The sequence below is a fragment of the Eretmochelys imbricata genome, chromosome 1 (genome assembly GCF_965152235.1).
Source record: "Eretmochelys imbricata isolate rEreImb1 chromosome 1, rEreImb1.hap1, whole genome shotgun sequence".
NCBI classification, from domain to species: domain Eukaryota; kingdom Metazoa; phylum Chordata; order Testudines; family Cheloniidae; genus Eretmochelys; species Eretmochelys imbricata.
This window is the reverse complement of record NC_135572.1, coordinates 286,424,371-286,438,319: the sequence shown is the minus strand read 5'-3', so window position 1 is coordinate 286,438,319 and position 13,949 is coordinate 286,424,371. Positions and strand designations below refer to the sequence as shown.

The 13,949-nt window shown below is 41.6% G+C and overlaps 1 protein-coding gene across 1 annotated transcript in view; it reads left to right on the top strand.

Moving 5' to 3' along the window:
* Window positions 1–13,949, top strand: part of ACSS3 (acyl-CoA synthetase short chain family member 3) — a 130,790-nt gene that overhangs the window by 93,272 nt on the left and 23,569 nt on the right. Inside the window, 1 exon segment of the mRNA XM_077807714.1 lies at window positions 7,448–7,543. Within this exon segment, the coding sequence (XP_077663840.1) occupies window positions 7,448–7,543 (96 nt within the window).

Below are 13,949 nucleotides of genomic sequence, written 5' to 3'. Positions count from 1 at the left end.
GCAATATCACTATATAAATGCATGTTACACCCACACCTTGAATACTGTGTGGAGATCTGGTTGTTCCATCTCAAAAAAGATATGTTAGAATTGGAAAAGGTGCAGAGAAAGATAACAAAAATGATGAGGGGTATGAAACAGCTTCCTCATGAGGAGAGATTAAAAAGACTGGGGCTATTCATTTTAGGAAAGATATAATTAAGGGGGGAGGTTATAGGGGTGTATAATCATGAATGAGGTCGAGACAGTGAATACAGACGTGTTGTTTATCCCTTAACATAACACAAGAACCAGATGTCACCCAATTAATTTAATAGCCAGCAGGTTTAAAACAAACACAAAGAAAGTTCTTTACACAATACACAGGCAATCCATGAAACTAGTTGCGAGGGGATGTTGTGAAGGCCAAAAGTATAACTGGGTTCAAAAAAGTAGATAGGTTTATGGGGGTTAGGTCCATCAATGGCTATTAGCCAAGATAGTCAAGGAAAACAGCCTCATGGTCTGTCTTTTTAAACCTCTGACTTCTAGAAGCTGGGACTGGATAATAGTTGCCCTAGAATCATAGAATATCAGGGTTGGAAGGGACCTCAGGAGGTCATCTAGTCCAACCCCCTGCACAAAGCAGAACCAATCCCCAACTAAATCATCCCAGCCAGGGCTTTGTGAAGCCTGATCTTAAAAACCTCAAAGGAAGAAGATTCCACCATCTCCCTAGGTAACGCATTCCAGTGCTTCACCACCCTCCTGGTGAAAAAGTTTTTCCTAATATCAAATCTAAACCTCCCGCACTGCAACTTGAGACCATTATTCCTTGCTCTGTCATCTGGTACCACTGAGAACAGTCTAGATCCATCCTCTTTGGAACCCCCTTTCAGGTAGTTGAAAGCAGCTACCAAATCCCCCCTCATTCTTCTCTTCCACAGACTAAACAATCCCAGTTCCCTCAGCCTCTCCTCATAAATCATATATTCCAGTTGCCTAATTTTTGTTGCCCTCTGCTGGACGCTTTCCAATTTTTCCACATCCTTCTTGAAGTGTGGGGCCCAAAACTGGACACAGTACTCCAGGTGAGGCCTCACCAATGTCGAATAGAGGGGAATGATCACGTCCCTTGATCTGCTGGCAATGTCCCTACTTATACAGCCCCAAATGCCATTGGCCTTCTTGGCAACAAGGGCACACTGTTGACTCATATCCAGCTTCTCGTCCACTGTAACCCGTAGGTCCTTTTCTGCAGAACTGCTGCCTAGCCATTCGGTCCCTAGTCTGTAGCAGTGCATGGGATTCTTCCATCCTAAGTGCAGGACTCTGCACTTGTCCTTGTTGAACCTCATCAGATTTGTTTCGGCCCAATCCTCTAATCTGTCTAGGTCCCTCTGTATCCTATCCCTACCCTCCAGCTTATCTACCTCTCCTCCCAGTTTAGTGTCATGTGCAAACTTGCTGTTGTCTTCATTCCCTTTGGAACTGGCCACTGTTGAAAGACAGGATACAGGGCTAATTGGGCCAAGATACAGGGCTGTTTGTTAGGTTCCCACTGTCTCATGTGAACCATGTATGCACATCAGGGACCAGCATTTGACTCTATGATAGGGTAGATACTAAAAATGTTACATTCATGGTTGTAACTATCAAGACAGTATCACAAAGTAGCTGCTACTGAAATTGCATATTTTCTGTATTAGAAATATATATTCCTTATTTAGAAGAGATGGAACACAGCTCAGTCTTTTTATATTTTTTATTGTGTAGCAAGTAAGTGCAGAAATATAAATCAATATAATAGCATGGTTCAGTTTTAGTTCACATTGTTAGTTCTGTAGATAGTGCATAAAAAGCACCAAGTGGATCCTAACTTATCCTTGAAGACTTCACAAATCTCCCCTCTCTCCAAGACCTTTGAACAGGAGGACTGCAGTGACAAATTTATGTCAGTTCCTAGTGCACACTAATCATATCTGTGGATTAGGTTACTGTAATGTTCTATGCTCATTCCATTTTTTTGACAGAATCATTGCTTTGCAGCTGTAGTAATTTGCCTTGTCAAAGGCATTCCCTATTCCTGTCAACTTGTGTATAAACAGAAATTGGCTGGAGTTCACAAACTGCTGTCTACAATGATACTAATGATAGAATTTATTAATATTTCTGTACTTGACAGTGTTGTGAGTAAGAAATATAAATTGGTTTGCTGAGTTACAGACTGTCACATCCAGAACATTGCATTAAAACAGCGATAAAGTCATGTATTGGATGGTTTCATGAAACTCATGATGAGACATTCAGCCTTTTGGCGATGTCTGATTGTTACAAGTTCAAATGTGGCTTAGGTTGATAGGTACCGTAACAATTTTCAGTGATACAGCTACTTTGCAGCCCATGTGAACTGAGTTTAGCAGTCTCATGCCAACTTCTAGGAGTAGAATAAAGACAAAATAAGTTCTAAAATCAAGAATTTTCCAGAATCTCCATGACCAGACTCTTCCCCGCTTCCCAGTCCCAGACCTGACACTGAGTATATTCTTCCTGCAACCTAGACCAGTCCTACATGTCCTCCCTGATTTGGGAATCCAACATGGGTGTGGGGAGGTTTTCCACCATTATCATAGCAGGGGTCATTATGTTTGTGGCTCTCTTGGCTGCATTGGGATGTCAGCAGAGCTAATCTGACTCCCACAAAGTCCTTTGCTTAGGTGGGTAAATGCTGAATCCTCTCTTCTGGAACAAACCCCAGGTTTCCTGAAGATGTAGGGGAATGGAGGAGGCCCAGGTTGCCCTAAGAGGAGATTTGTGATGGCTGTTGTGTTATAAGGGTGGGATACTGTCTGGGGCCCTGGATTTCCCAGCCCTAAGTTCCTACCTGCCTATGGCTATCCTCCTACTTCCCTCCTGTGTCATCTCCCCCCCCCCCCCACATTTGTTTGGTGCCTGGGCCTATATCCATCACTGGTCTAAGATGAAGTTAATGGAGTTGCACCTGACTCCTCAGCAGTGAATGTGACCTCATCTAAGGGAACAGGAGGCACAAGAGAAAGGAACTGTATACAGTAGCAGTTGTTCGGAGTATACTGAAGCAGAGAGGATAAGCTGGAGGACCTCACAGGGAGAATGTTAACAGGCTGAAGAGTGGTGTTTGGAAGGGGAGCTCTTTCCTCAGTACCACCTACTGCAGCAGCAGGTAGTTGGGCATCAGCTTGTCAGAAGTTTAAATTTTAAATACACTGACAAGTGATGTCCACAAACAAATGATCAGTCCAGGTCATCTGAAAGGAGACTGACTGTGGCCTATGATTTCCTCTTCTCAGCTCTGATCTCAAAGCCAAAGCCACATACCACTTTTGGCCATGTCTGTACTGCAAGAGTCTATTTCAGTAAAGCTATGCTGGCATAGACTGCTAGTGTAGACAGTGCTCGTGCTGACTGAAGGAGTTCTGCCGCTGCAGTAGTAGCACATCAACCCTGAATGATTTTAGCTAAGCTAACAGACAGGCTCTTCGGTCGGCCTAGTTGCCTCTACACTACTCCATTCTGCTGGCATAGCTAGACTGCCTACAGTAGTGGCGGGCAACCTGTGGCCCATCAGGGTAATCTGCTGGCGGGCTGCGAGACAGTGTTTTCATTGACAGGTTTCAAAGTAGCAGCCATGTTAGTCTGTATTCGCAAAAAGAACAGGAGTACTTGTGGCACCTGAGAGACTAACCAATTTATTTGAGCATAAGCTTTCGTGAGCTACAGCTCATGCTCAAATAAATTGGTTAGTCTCTAAGGTGCCACAAGTCCTCCTTTTCTTTTTGTTTACATTGACTGTCCGCAGGCCCACTACTGGCCTAGAAGGTGTGAATTTTTTCACACTCCTACATGACATGGTTATGCTGGCATAATTTAGTAGTGTAGACCAGTCCTTTCTCAACAGACCTGTTGCAGTAGGTTTGGCAGCCTCCTCCCTGCAACTCCTGCAATCAGCTGGAAGATTCTCCCCTCCCCCTTGCTTTCTGATTCCTTCCCCCCCCCACCCCATGGAAATGCAGACTATGTAGAAATTTGGTGTATTTAAGTGTATCTGCCCTTCATTTTCAATATAACTTCATTCTGTTTAAAAAGAATGAATGGGGAAGAAAAGGTCAGGGTCCATAATAGCCCGATATCAGTGTTTTGGGGAAAATTCAGTTTCAAACCTGCTGAATAACATCTTTCAGGGTTTCTGTTTCTGTAGCTCCGTTACGTTCTGCTACTGCCTCCCTGCTTCTACTACAAGAGAACCCTGGCAAATATCCTCACACGTGTTGGTAAATGGGACGCGGCTCCTTTCTTTTACATCATAGGGAAGCAGGAACCCCTTGCCCTTTTTCTGCGTGCAAAATAAGAGTCTCTCTCTCTCTCTCTCTCTCTGAAGGAAATAGGCCCATATTGTGATGTTATTAATCTTTGCCATAACCCTCACTTTTTTATCTAATCTATGGCTCAGAGGTACAGCAACACTGTATCCTTAAAAAGAAAAGGAGTACTTGTGGCACCTTAGAGACTAGCCAATTTATTTGAGCATAAGCTTTCGTGAGCTACAGCTCACTTCACTTCATTTTCCACAGTATGCATCCGATGAAGTGAGCTGTAGCTCACGAAAGCTTATGCTCAAATAAATTGGTTAGTCTCTAAGGTGCCACAAGTCCTCCTTTTCTTTTGGCGAATACAGACTAACACGGCTGTTACTGTGAAACTGTATCCTTATTGTTTTTTCTAGTTTTCACACATCATTTATTCTACTCTTTCTTTCCTCCTTTTGTCATTATAACTCTGAACCATTTTCTCCCCCCTTTCTGTTGTCTACTGTGAATCTGTGCCTGCCCCGCCCCCACACAGATTTTCTCTCAGCCTAGGTGCAACCCTCAGTCTTACTTTCTCCCAATCTCTTCTCCCTCAGTTAGTTGTCTCCATTTGTTTTTCTCTTTTCTACTTTCCCTTTAACCCTCAAGGCTCCTGGTCAGGCCAGTTTCAGCCTCCTCCCACTGGAGATCCCTGAGGTTCCAGTTCAAGCTGCCAGCAGCTGCGTCCACTGCCTTTCCCCTGTTCTATCTGTGACCTCTGTGGCTCTTCTAAGCGTAGCTCTTATCTGCCTCCTGCAGCCAGCGTCTGAGACCGGCTACCTTAAGGTGGGATTGTTTTCGTAACTTGGCATGCTTCTGTGGCTAGGCAAGTTCAAGGGCCATGTCTGGTTCTGCACTGGCTTGCTTAGCTTGAAAAATGGATGAGTTGAAATTCCAGTAAGGCCATCAGTGTCACTGGCCAAAACTACTACACACCAGCCCATTTTGGGCCCTGCGTACTTGGTAAAGCCAGTAGACTGAATAAGGACCCTATTAAATTTTCTGTATTGTCACCACTGACTGGTTAACTCTTGTAAGAATCTGCCAACATGAAAAGCCTCTGTAGCAAGAATACAGACTTAGCTTCCTTCCAGAAGGAAGTAAGGCTGCTGTAGAGCAATACTCCTATAAACACAGACAACCCTCACAGTTTTATTGTGAATATTGTAATTATTTTCATTAACCCTCCTCACAGACCCTGGAGTTATATGAGCACATCAGAACCTCAGCTTTCATTTTAGTGAAAGTAAATTCCTAGCCATCCTGGGTGTGGAGATAAGCTTGAATATCTGAGCACTAAAGATTCACAAGCCAGAAAGCAAGTAAAAAAGAAAAAACACCTCAGTGTGTTGCTTGTCAAATCTCATGTTTTTGGGGGTTTGACTCATGATTTGTTGAATGCTTGGGGCTGGCAATACTGAATGAATGACTCCCCTGCTCGCAGCACTCCCAGGAAGTTTCTTTCTAGTAACTTCAGAAACTTAAGGTACGTCTACATTGAAACATGGGATTTGATTGCAACTTGTGTGAATGTAACTGAGCTAGCTTTAATCTAGAACTTCATGACTGCAGCACAGTCATACTTACTTTATACTACTACTACGGCGTTCTTTATATTACTTTATTTTTCCTTTCCTCTTCACTGTGTAGCTGCAAATAGTTCCCAAACTGGTATCTCCATGAGAACCCCAGGAGTTATAAAATAGATATTCCTGAACTATTTGCAGTAGTTCCAGATAAAGTAGTGATCCATTGCTTCATAACAGAGACTACTCTCTGGTCTTCCTGCCCAGCATTATGAAATTGGGAAATATTGCATTTGTCTGCTTTCTGAGCATCTCAAGGGATAGAATTTCTCAGCCCCAAAATAGAATTCTGTTGACCTTGTGAAGGCTTGCAAAACTGCATTCCTCTGTCTGTATGTAACACCATAAATTTTAAATACAAAATCTGACCAATTCCAGGGAATATTCTAGGCATCAGTGTACTGATATACAAGGGAAATTGGAAAACTGAAAGGAGGAAAATGGGGAACATAGAGCCCCTGCCATCTGTTTAGGACAACAGCAGCTTCCACTTTCTCTGCAATTGTCTGTAAATCAAACTGGTTGAAGGCACCCATTAATATCTTCCAGTATAACAATATCCCATCCCATCTCATTTCTGCTCATCCTTCCAGTAGTTTAACATGTTGACACCCTGAATTACTTATCTCAAAGATGGAAATAAAAATGATGAGGAAAAGGAAATGAGGGATGGGAGCTCTTGGAATGGAAGAATACTGATATAAGGGAGGGAATGAAACCGAATCCATGGTGGGAGGTAATTTGGGGGACCCTGGTATAGGGGAAATGAGGGTGTACACAGAGTCCCTGCCATGAGGGGAAATGGGTGGAGGGCTCACAGAGCCATTTGCATGGAGGGGAGGGAGGGATAGGGACACATAGAGCCCCAGGCATGAGGGAGTGGGTGGGTAAGTTACAGGGGATCCCTGAAATAAAGGGGGATGGGAGGATGGCACCCTGGGAGCTCATGGAGTGAAATGGAGGAATGCCGGTGTGTGTGGTCAGCTTGGCCTACTAAAGCTACGTGCAACCACCTTACACAGAAAGCACTAGGACAGTCTAAACAGAGAGGAAGAATAATAATAAGACAAGGCTGGTGTGTTTTCTAGAGATTGTTCCTCTTGATTCTGGTTGATGGGACAACTCTTAAAATACATATATAAAATAATCTTATGTAGCAGTCCTATCGTCTATAGGTTTCTTGCAAATGTAATTTATTGTTCTCTGACTCTCCTAGGTCCACAGCAGAATAAGCTCCAAGTTCCTTTTTTCTTAGTGCAATACAGATTTTTTTTTTCATTATCTGTTATTGAATGGAAACGTGGCCTTTTGGTACACTCTGATTTCTGTGGTGAAAATTTGCATTCATTCCATATTCTATATGAATCTTTCTTTCATTGCTCATCTGGGAATGTATTTTTGATGTGCTGAACTAGAAACAAAGCTTGGCACCACTAAGTACTTAATGTCACTAAGTACAAGCCTTAACTGACAAATTTTCCTTCTATTACATAACAGAAACTGGGTCTGCAATTACTGCTTCCTGCATTGGTTTGGGAAACTCAACAACTCCTCCACCAGGACAGGCAGGAAAACCAGTGCCAGGATACAATGGTAAGAGTGTGCAGTGTATATCAATAGGAGAGGAGGTTGCTTGCACTTCTGAGTGAGAGCTCAGCACCTCACAAGATCGGGCCTTAAGACTGCAGTTATCTAGGGCCAAAATTGGCCTCTCCTCCATCAGTTTTGCACCTCTCTGGCTTAACTGGCTACTGAACTGGGTGAATGTCCATGTGACGTTGGGTCAACATAGTAGTTCCTCATCAACATTTCTTTATTTTTCCTTCCTCCCCAGTTTGGCTGGGGAAGAAAACATGATTTCAGAGCTGACACATCCAGGAGATCCAATTGTGTATGTTACCAATTGGCACAGTTTAGAGCAGATCTGATGCTATTCCATGTTGCCCCCTGGAACCAGCCCAGTGCCCTCAGGATTGACTTAAAGCCATTTTCTCTCTCTCTCTCTCTCACATGCACACATGCAACTTTTTGACCCATGTCAGGTGCAGAGGCATCAGTTCTTACAATCAGGCTCCAGTATCCAGTACAATTAAAATTACAGCAACCACTTAATCATGTGGGTTTTAATTTATCCTGTATCCCTTGAAGATGCTTGCATTTTTCAGGAAGTGCTCAAAAACTCACAAGGTCAGATCCTTAGCAGTCTGCCCTGTTAGCAAAAATTCCTTTCCATCTTTCAGTTGTTAGTCTGACGCATTCCTTGTGCACCCAAAATTTCTCTGGCATACAGTGAGATTTGAAAGTGCACAAGGAATTGGCTACTGCAGTTGTCATTGTACTGTTGAGCCTGAAGGTTTGGAATGCCTGCATACAAACGAGCAATGGATATTATGAAATGCTCAGAGCTTCAAACCATAATCTGCAGTAATCTCGTGTTAAATCATAACCAGCAGTGACATTGTTTTTTAGTGTTTAGGAAAAATAGTGTTAATAGTGATCATCTCTATAATTGGTGGAGAGGGAATAGTAGCTAGACTATGTAGCTAAATAGTGCTTTAAGAATGTATTATCATACCTGTAGCTTACATCTATGACTTCATGTGTTGTTCAGAGGCTAAATGGTTTTGCTTGTTGGGCATATACATTGTACATATATGTTTGAGAAACACACTGATCTGATCTTTTTCTCCACAACAATTCAATATAAAAACTCACCTGATTTTAAGTGTATAAAGATGATTCTTCCTGTGAAGTCTGTGACCTCTACAAATATGTAATGATGAACTAAAAAGCAACACAGTAAGGGTATAAATCCTGGCTATTTGTACCTGCCTCACATCCCCATTCGTTTTATCAAAGAAGATAGTGTTTGTGTTCAGACTTGTACAGGGGCTCATATTTGAGAGAGTTGTTAAACACGTTATGTTTCCATACTTGTTAGGGGGCTTATTCCTTCACCCGCTTACTTCCCTGGTCCTTCTCGCATGAACAGAGAGCAACAATACCCAAAGTCCAAATTTTGCAAAAAATTCAATGTTTATTGGGGTGAACTTCAAGCAAGCACGATTCCAGTTTCCTACCACAGTGTCCTCCTTCCCAGCTCTGACACCACAGAGCCTTACCTGTGTCCCTGTTCCCATTCCCCCCCTTAGCAAAACATGATTCCAATTTCCCCACCCCCATTCCCTGTTCCCATCGCCCCCCTTACTTCCTGGCTGACTGCAGACTATATAGTAAAACTTGAGTTCTGCTTAGCTATACCTTAACCAATCATTTTCCTGAAATTTGACTAACCAATCCTAATATATTGTAACATGATTATTTAACAAATTATATCCCACCACCTTAATTAGTTTACACGCAGCAAAATTAATTATACAGCAGACAGAAATAATCACAGAACCAGACAGAGATTATACAGACAAACAATAGGGAAATGGGGACTACAATGATAGAACAACACAGAAATGAGGATTTCACATCCCAGCTATCGATAAGTGAGTTCTTGCCAGACAGGATGCTATCAAACTAAGTTTCCTTTTACATTTTCTAGGCACTTCCCTTTCTCTGGAGGTGATAGGCATTATCAGGACAGGATTGTATTCCTAACAGCCCAATAGCTTATGGCTGCTTCTCCTGCTTAGCCAAAGGTCTTAGCCTAAGAACAGGACCTCAGACTGTCACAGTGAGAGAAGGCTTTTACACTGGCAGACAGTGATTTTGATTCTTTCTTTTATATCTCCGTAACTAGCTAAGTGATAAGAATACACCTAAATTCTTAGAGTATAGACCTTTACAGGCAGGCCTGAATATCTATATCCTAACAAGAAAAGGAGTACTTGTGGTACCTTAGAGACTAACAAATTCATTAGAGCATAAACTTTCGTGAGCTACAGCTCACTTTATCAGATAGCTCATGAAAGCTTATGCTCTAATAAATTTGTTAGTCTCTAAGGTGCCACAAGTACTCCTTTTCTTTTTACGGCTGCTACTCTGAAACCTGTCATTATATCCTAACAGTACTTGTGTAGCATTTTTATTTCTAGCTGTACAAAACTGTAGGCTGTGAACCAGCATAGGGCATAAAAAGTGAGAGCTTTTGTTATTTGGAAGGTGTTTGCATGCAGAGTGCGCAGCCATGAGATTAAGAATTCTAAAATATTTTTATACATGGGATTTATACCTCTGATTATGACCCAGAGTGTTCAGGAATTACTTCAAGAAGGACACATAATTAGATTTTTTTTTTTAGGTCAAGCCATCTACAGGAGGAGTGCTCACATTCTTGGGAAGGAGCGGTTGGCTGACTTTTCTTCTAACAAGTAGAAGTGAATATGAACATAAAAAAAAACCTTTTCAGCTGCCCTAGACTTTGGCACTAGTAGTTATTGTATGAAGACAAACAATGAATGAAAGAGGAAGTTAGAGAAAAGGCTTAAAGTTTGACCACAGCTCTAATAATCAGGGAACAATTGCAGAATTTAATTGCATGAAACCTGTTCATAAAGCTCTGGTAGTCAGGCTTAGCAAGAATATGTGGGAAGGACATATACAGAGATTTTAAATGAACTCTGCAAAACCTGATGTTAGAGTATTTAAAAGCTTTGTTCTAAATGGATCAGAGGGAATTACAGTAGAACCTCAGACTTACGAATATCAGAGTTACGAACTGATCAGTTAACCAGACACCTCATTTGGAACTGAAGGATGCAATCAGGCAGCAGCAGAGACCCAAACCAGAAAACCAAAAAAACCCAAATACAGCACAGTACTACGTTAAATGTAAACTACTAAAAAAAAAATAAAGGGAAAGCAGCATATTGCTTCTGCATAGGAAAGTTTCAAAGCTGCATTAAGTCAATATTCAGTTGTAAACTTTTAAAAGAACAACCATAACGTTTTGTTCAGAGTTGTGAACAACCTCCATTTCTGAGATGTTCGTAACTCTGAGGTTCTACTGTACTTTAAAATGGACGACAAAATGGTCACACGTTCAGGTATATTCTGTAAGGGAACAGTCACATTTCCTTTCTAACAAATGGTTCAGGACCACTTACTGGAAAAGTTTACAAATCCTGTAACCCTGCTATTAATGAAATACAGGACCTTGAAATCACTTCTGATTACTATCTCACTTTTCCTCACTTCAGTTGTGTTATGACTCTAGCTGCTGCTACTTTAGCTACTAGTTTGAGATAAATGTTTTATGCCATTTAAAAGATGGGCTGTGTGCTTTTTGATGGTATAAAATTGCATTAGTAGTTCTCTGGACAATGGTTGCTGAAGTCATGATACATTTAAATTGGATTTGGGGAAGTAAAATTGGAAGAAATGCCTTTTCCCCCCAAATGGCCAAATTCTTTCCTGTTATACCATTGTAAATACAGAGTAAAGTAAATTGTGTGAAGTGACTCCAGTTTTACATTGGGGTAAACGATTCAAGATTCAGTGTTGGGTGACGAGGCCAGGCTATGAATGCTGCATACTACTGGAAAACTAATTTAAAACCTGAATTAATTTTTTAATAATATACCTCATTCATTTCTAGCTCTGACATTTTCTGAGATCTGACCTGCTATTTGGTATTGGTCCCTTAGTCTATAAGTTTGTTTGTTATTGATCCAAGACAAAATACAGCAAGTCCTGGATTTGAGGGCGGTAAATACCCTGAATATAGGTTGGTAGCCATGTAATTCAGGAATACCCTAAACTACTGTTCTTTTAAAAAAAAAAAATCTAAAAATCTTGGAAACCTAAGTACATAGCTTTCAGGAAACAAAATCTAATATGAAAAACTGATGTTAGCGCCTTGATAAACAAATTACATTCAACTGAGGACTGTAATGTATCAAAAAAAAAAGTAAGTTGTTGAAATTGTGGTATGAGTAAGACTATCTCCTCCTACTATATGAGTCCAAGTTCTCCAAGTCTAGCTTGATGGATTTTCTTACGTTACTTGAACAGGTACAAGAAACAAATAGTGTTTACAGAATTTGTAGTCATTGCCCAGGAGAATGGAAGCTTCTTGTTAGCATCCCAAACTTGCCCTCCCTCAAGTAGAGGGCACGGAATGACTTCTGAGTTCCTATTCATCCTTCCCAGAACCTTTCTGAGCTTACCTTTTGACTGTCTAATTAACCCTTCGAATTCTTGGGCCTGTATCTGTCCTGATGCCAAGCCTCTGACCCATTGTCTGTGACAGGCTATGTAGGTGTTAAAATCACTGTCCTTTCTGAAGGAGTGGTTTCAGACAGCAAAGATCAAATTGCAGCAGTCTTGGAGTCTGTGTATTAGGTAAGCCCAATGATACTTCAGAGGTCTGTTGGCAGATGTGGGTATCTCCTCTCTCACCTCAACTTTCTTTCATATTGTCCAAGGTTGTTGTAGCAGGATAGACCTAGCTGGATGTTACTGTTGCAGGTCAGGTCAACCTTGTATTCCCCTATGGGCTCCAGCAAGGGCACCCGCTTTTAGGCTCCCTGTTCCTCAGCTGTCACCTCTCTTGGGCAGAGACCCACATCTTGTTCCCTCCAGTCGTGGTCAGGGTTTTCCAGGCTGCATAGTTCCCTACCTACATTGTGTTATTCCTGGCAAGCCAGACTGCCTAAATAGGCCAGCATTTACTCTTTGCTTTCTTTTCAGAGGCCGTAAACATCATAATTGCCCATACGTATAAATTACTGCACAGCTCTTCCTAATCAAGCACATTTATTCAAGTGAAAAGCATTACAGAGAAAACATTAAAAACAATAAAAGAGTCTACACGCGTGCTAATAAGCTTGACAGAGATCACCCCAACTTCAGCAAAGACTGGTAGGAGTCAGTCCTTCAAACCCCGCCAAGGGATTTTCCTGTGGTTAAAACACCTGTAGTTTAGAACAAGCATCCCCATAAAATGGTGAGTCCTTTCTTTAGATATCTTGGATCTTTGATCTTCAGATTCTGGGAGTGGGTAAGCAGTAGACAATGATTTCCTCCTCATGGTATTGCTTCGAAAGGCTGCATTCAACCTCCCCTTTGAGATTCCCCAGGCAAACCACTTGACACTGTCCAAAAGTCCATTCTTGTCTGGCCCATTGTCCTTTGAAGTTCATAACATTTCCCAGGGCTCACATTACCTTTACATTACCATTACCTTTACAATACATTACCTTTGTGTTTAATATAATGGACTCCAAATAAACTTAATTCAATAAGGTTTTTTAAGGATATTGCAGGAAATTGCCGTATCTGTTAGTTACCTCCTCTGCTTGGCCACACTCAAAAAGCTTATGATTTAAAAGGCTTACTATGCCTCTCCTCCCTACCTCCACTTGCTGTTCACATGCATCAACCATTCTTAATGAGGTATCTCTAGCTATTATAAGCCATGCCTCTGAGTAGTTAGTACAGATAAGGGTACCACAGCCCTGGACAACAAGTTATTTGTCATCCTTCCTTTGTTCCCAGGCAGCAAGGATTTGATTCTAATAGATTTCCAAGATAAAGACTGTATCCAAGAGGAGGTTCCAGGCTCTGTCCATGGAAACCTAAATGTCCTCTATTGAAATATAACCGAATTACTGAAGATTGTAACAAAGGTTGTGTGGACCATTGAAAAGGGCACTGGAGTTGGTCTCTGGATTCTGTTCCCAGCTATGCCACTGTGTGAGTTTGGGCAAATCAGAAGTCACTTCACCTCACCTCTCTGTAGTATGAAAAACACAATCCTTCCCTGTTGGGATGGTGGTTTCACTATGCAGAGTCTGACAAATCAGAGACAGATCTTGTGCATTTGAAAAACAGAGAGTTTTAGGTCAATCTCTAATAATCTTAGTTATCACTTACTAATATTTCTTGTGGGCTCTTTTTCGTGGGCTCACTGCCCTACTTCTGAAAGGGCTTTTCTTAACTGAAGATTCAGATTTCGCTGTCTGGAGATTTTTTTTTCTTTTAATTTTTAGTTTGGTGTTGGTTCTTTTTCATTCAAACCAGGTGCTTCTCCCTCTGAGTTTGTGTG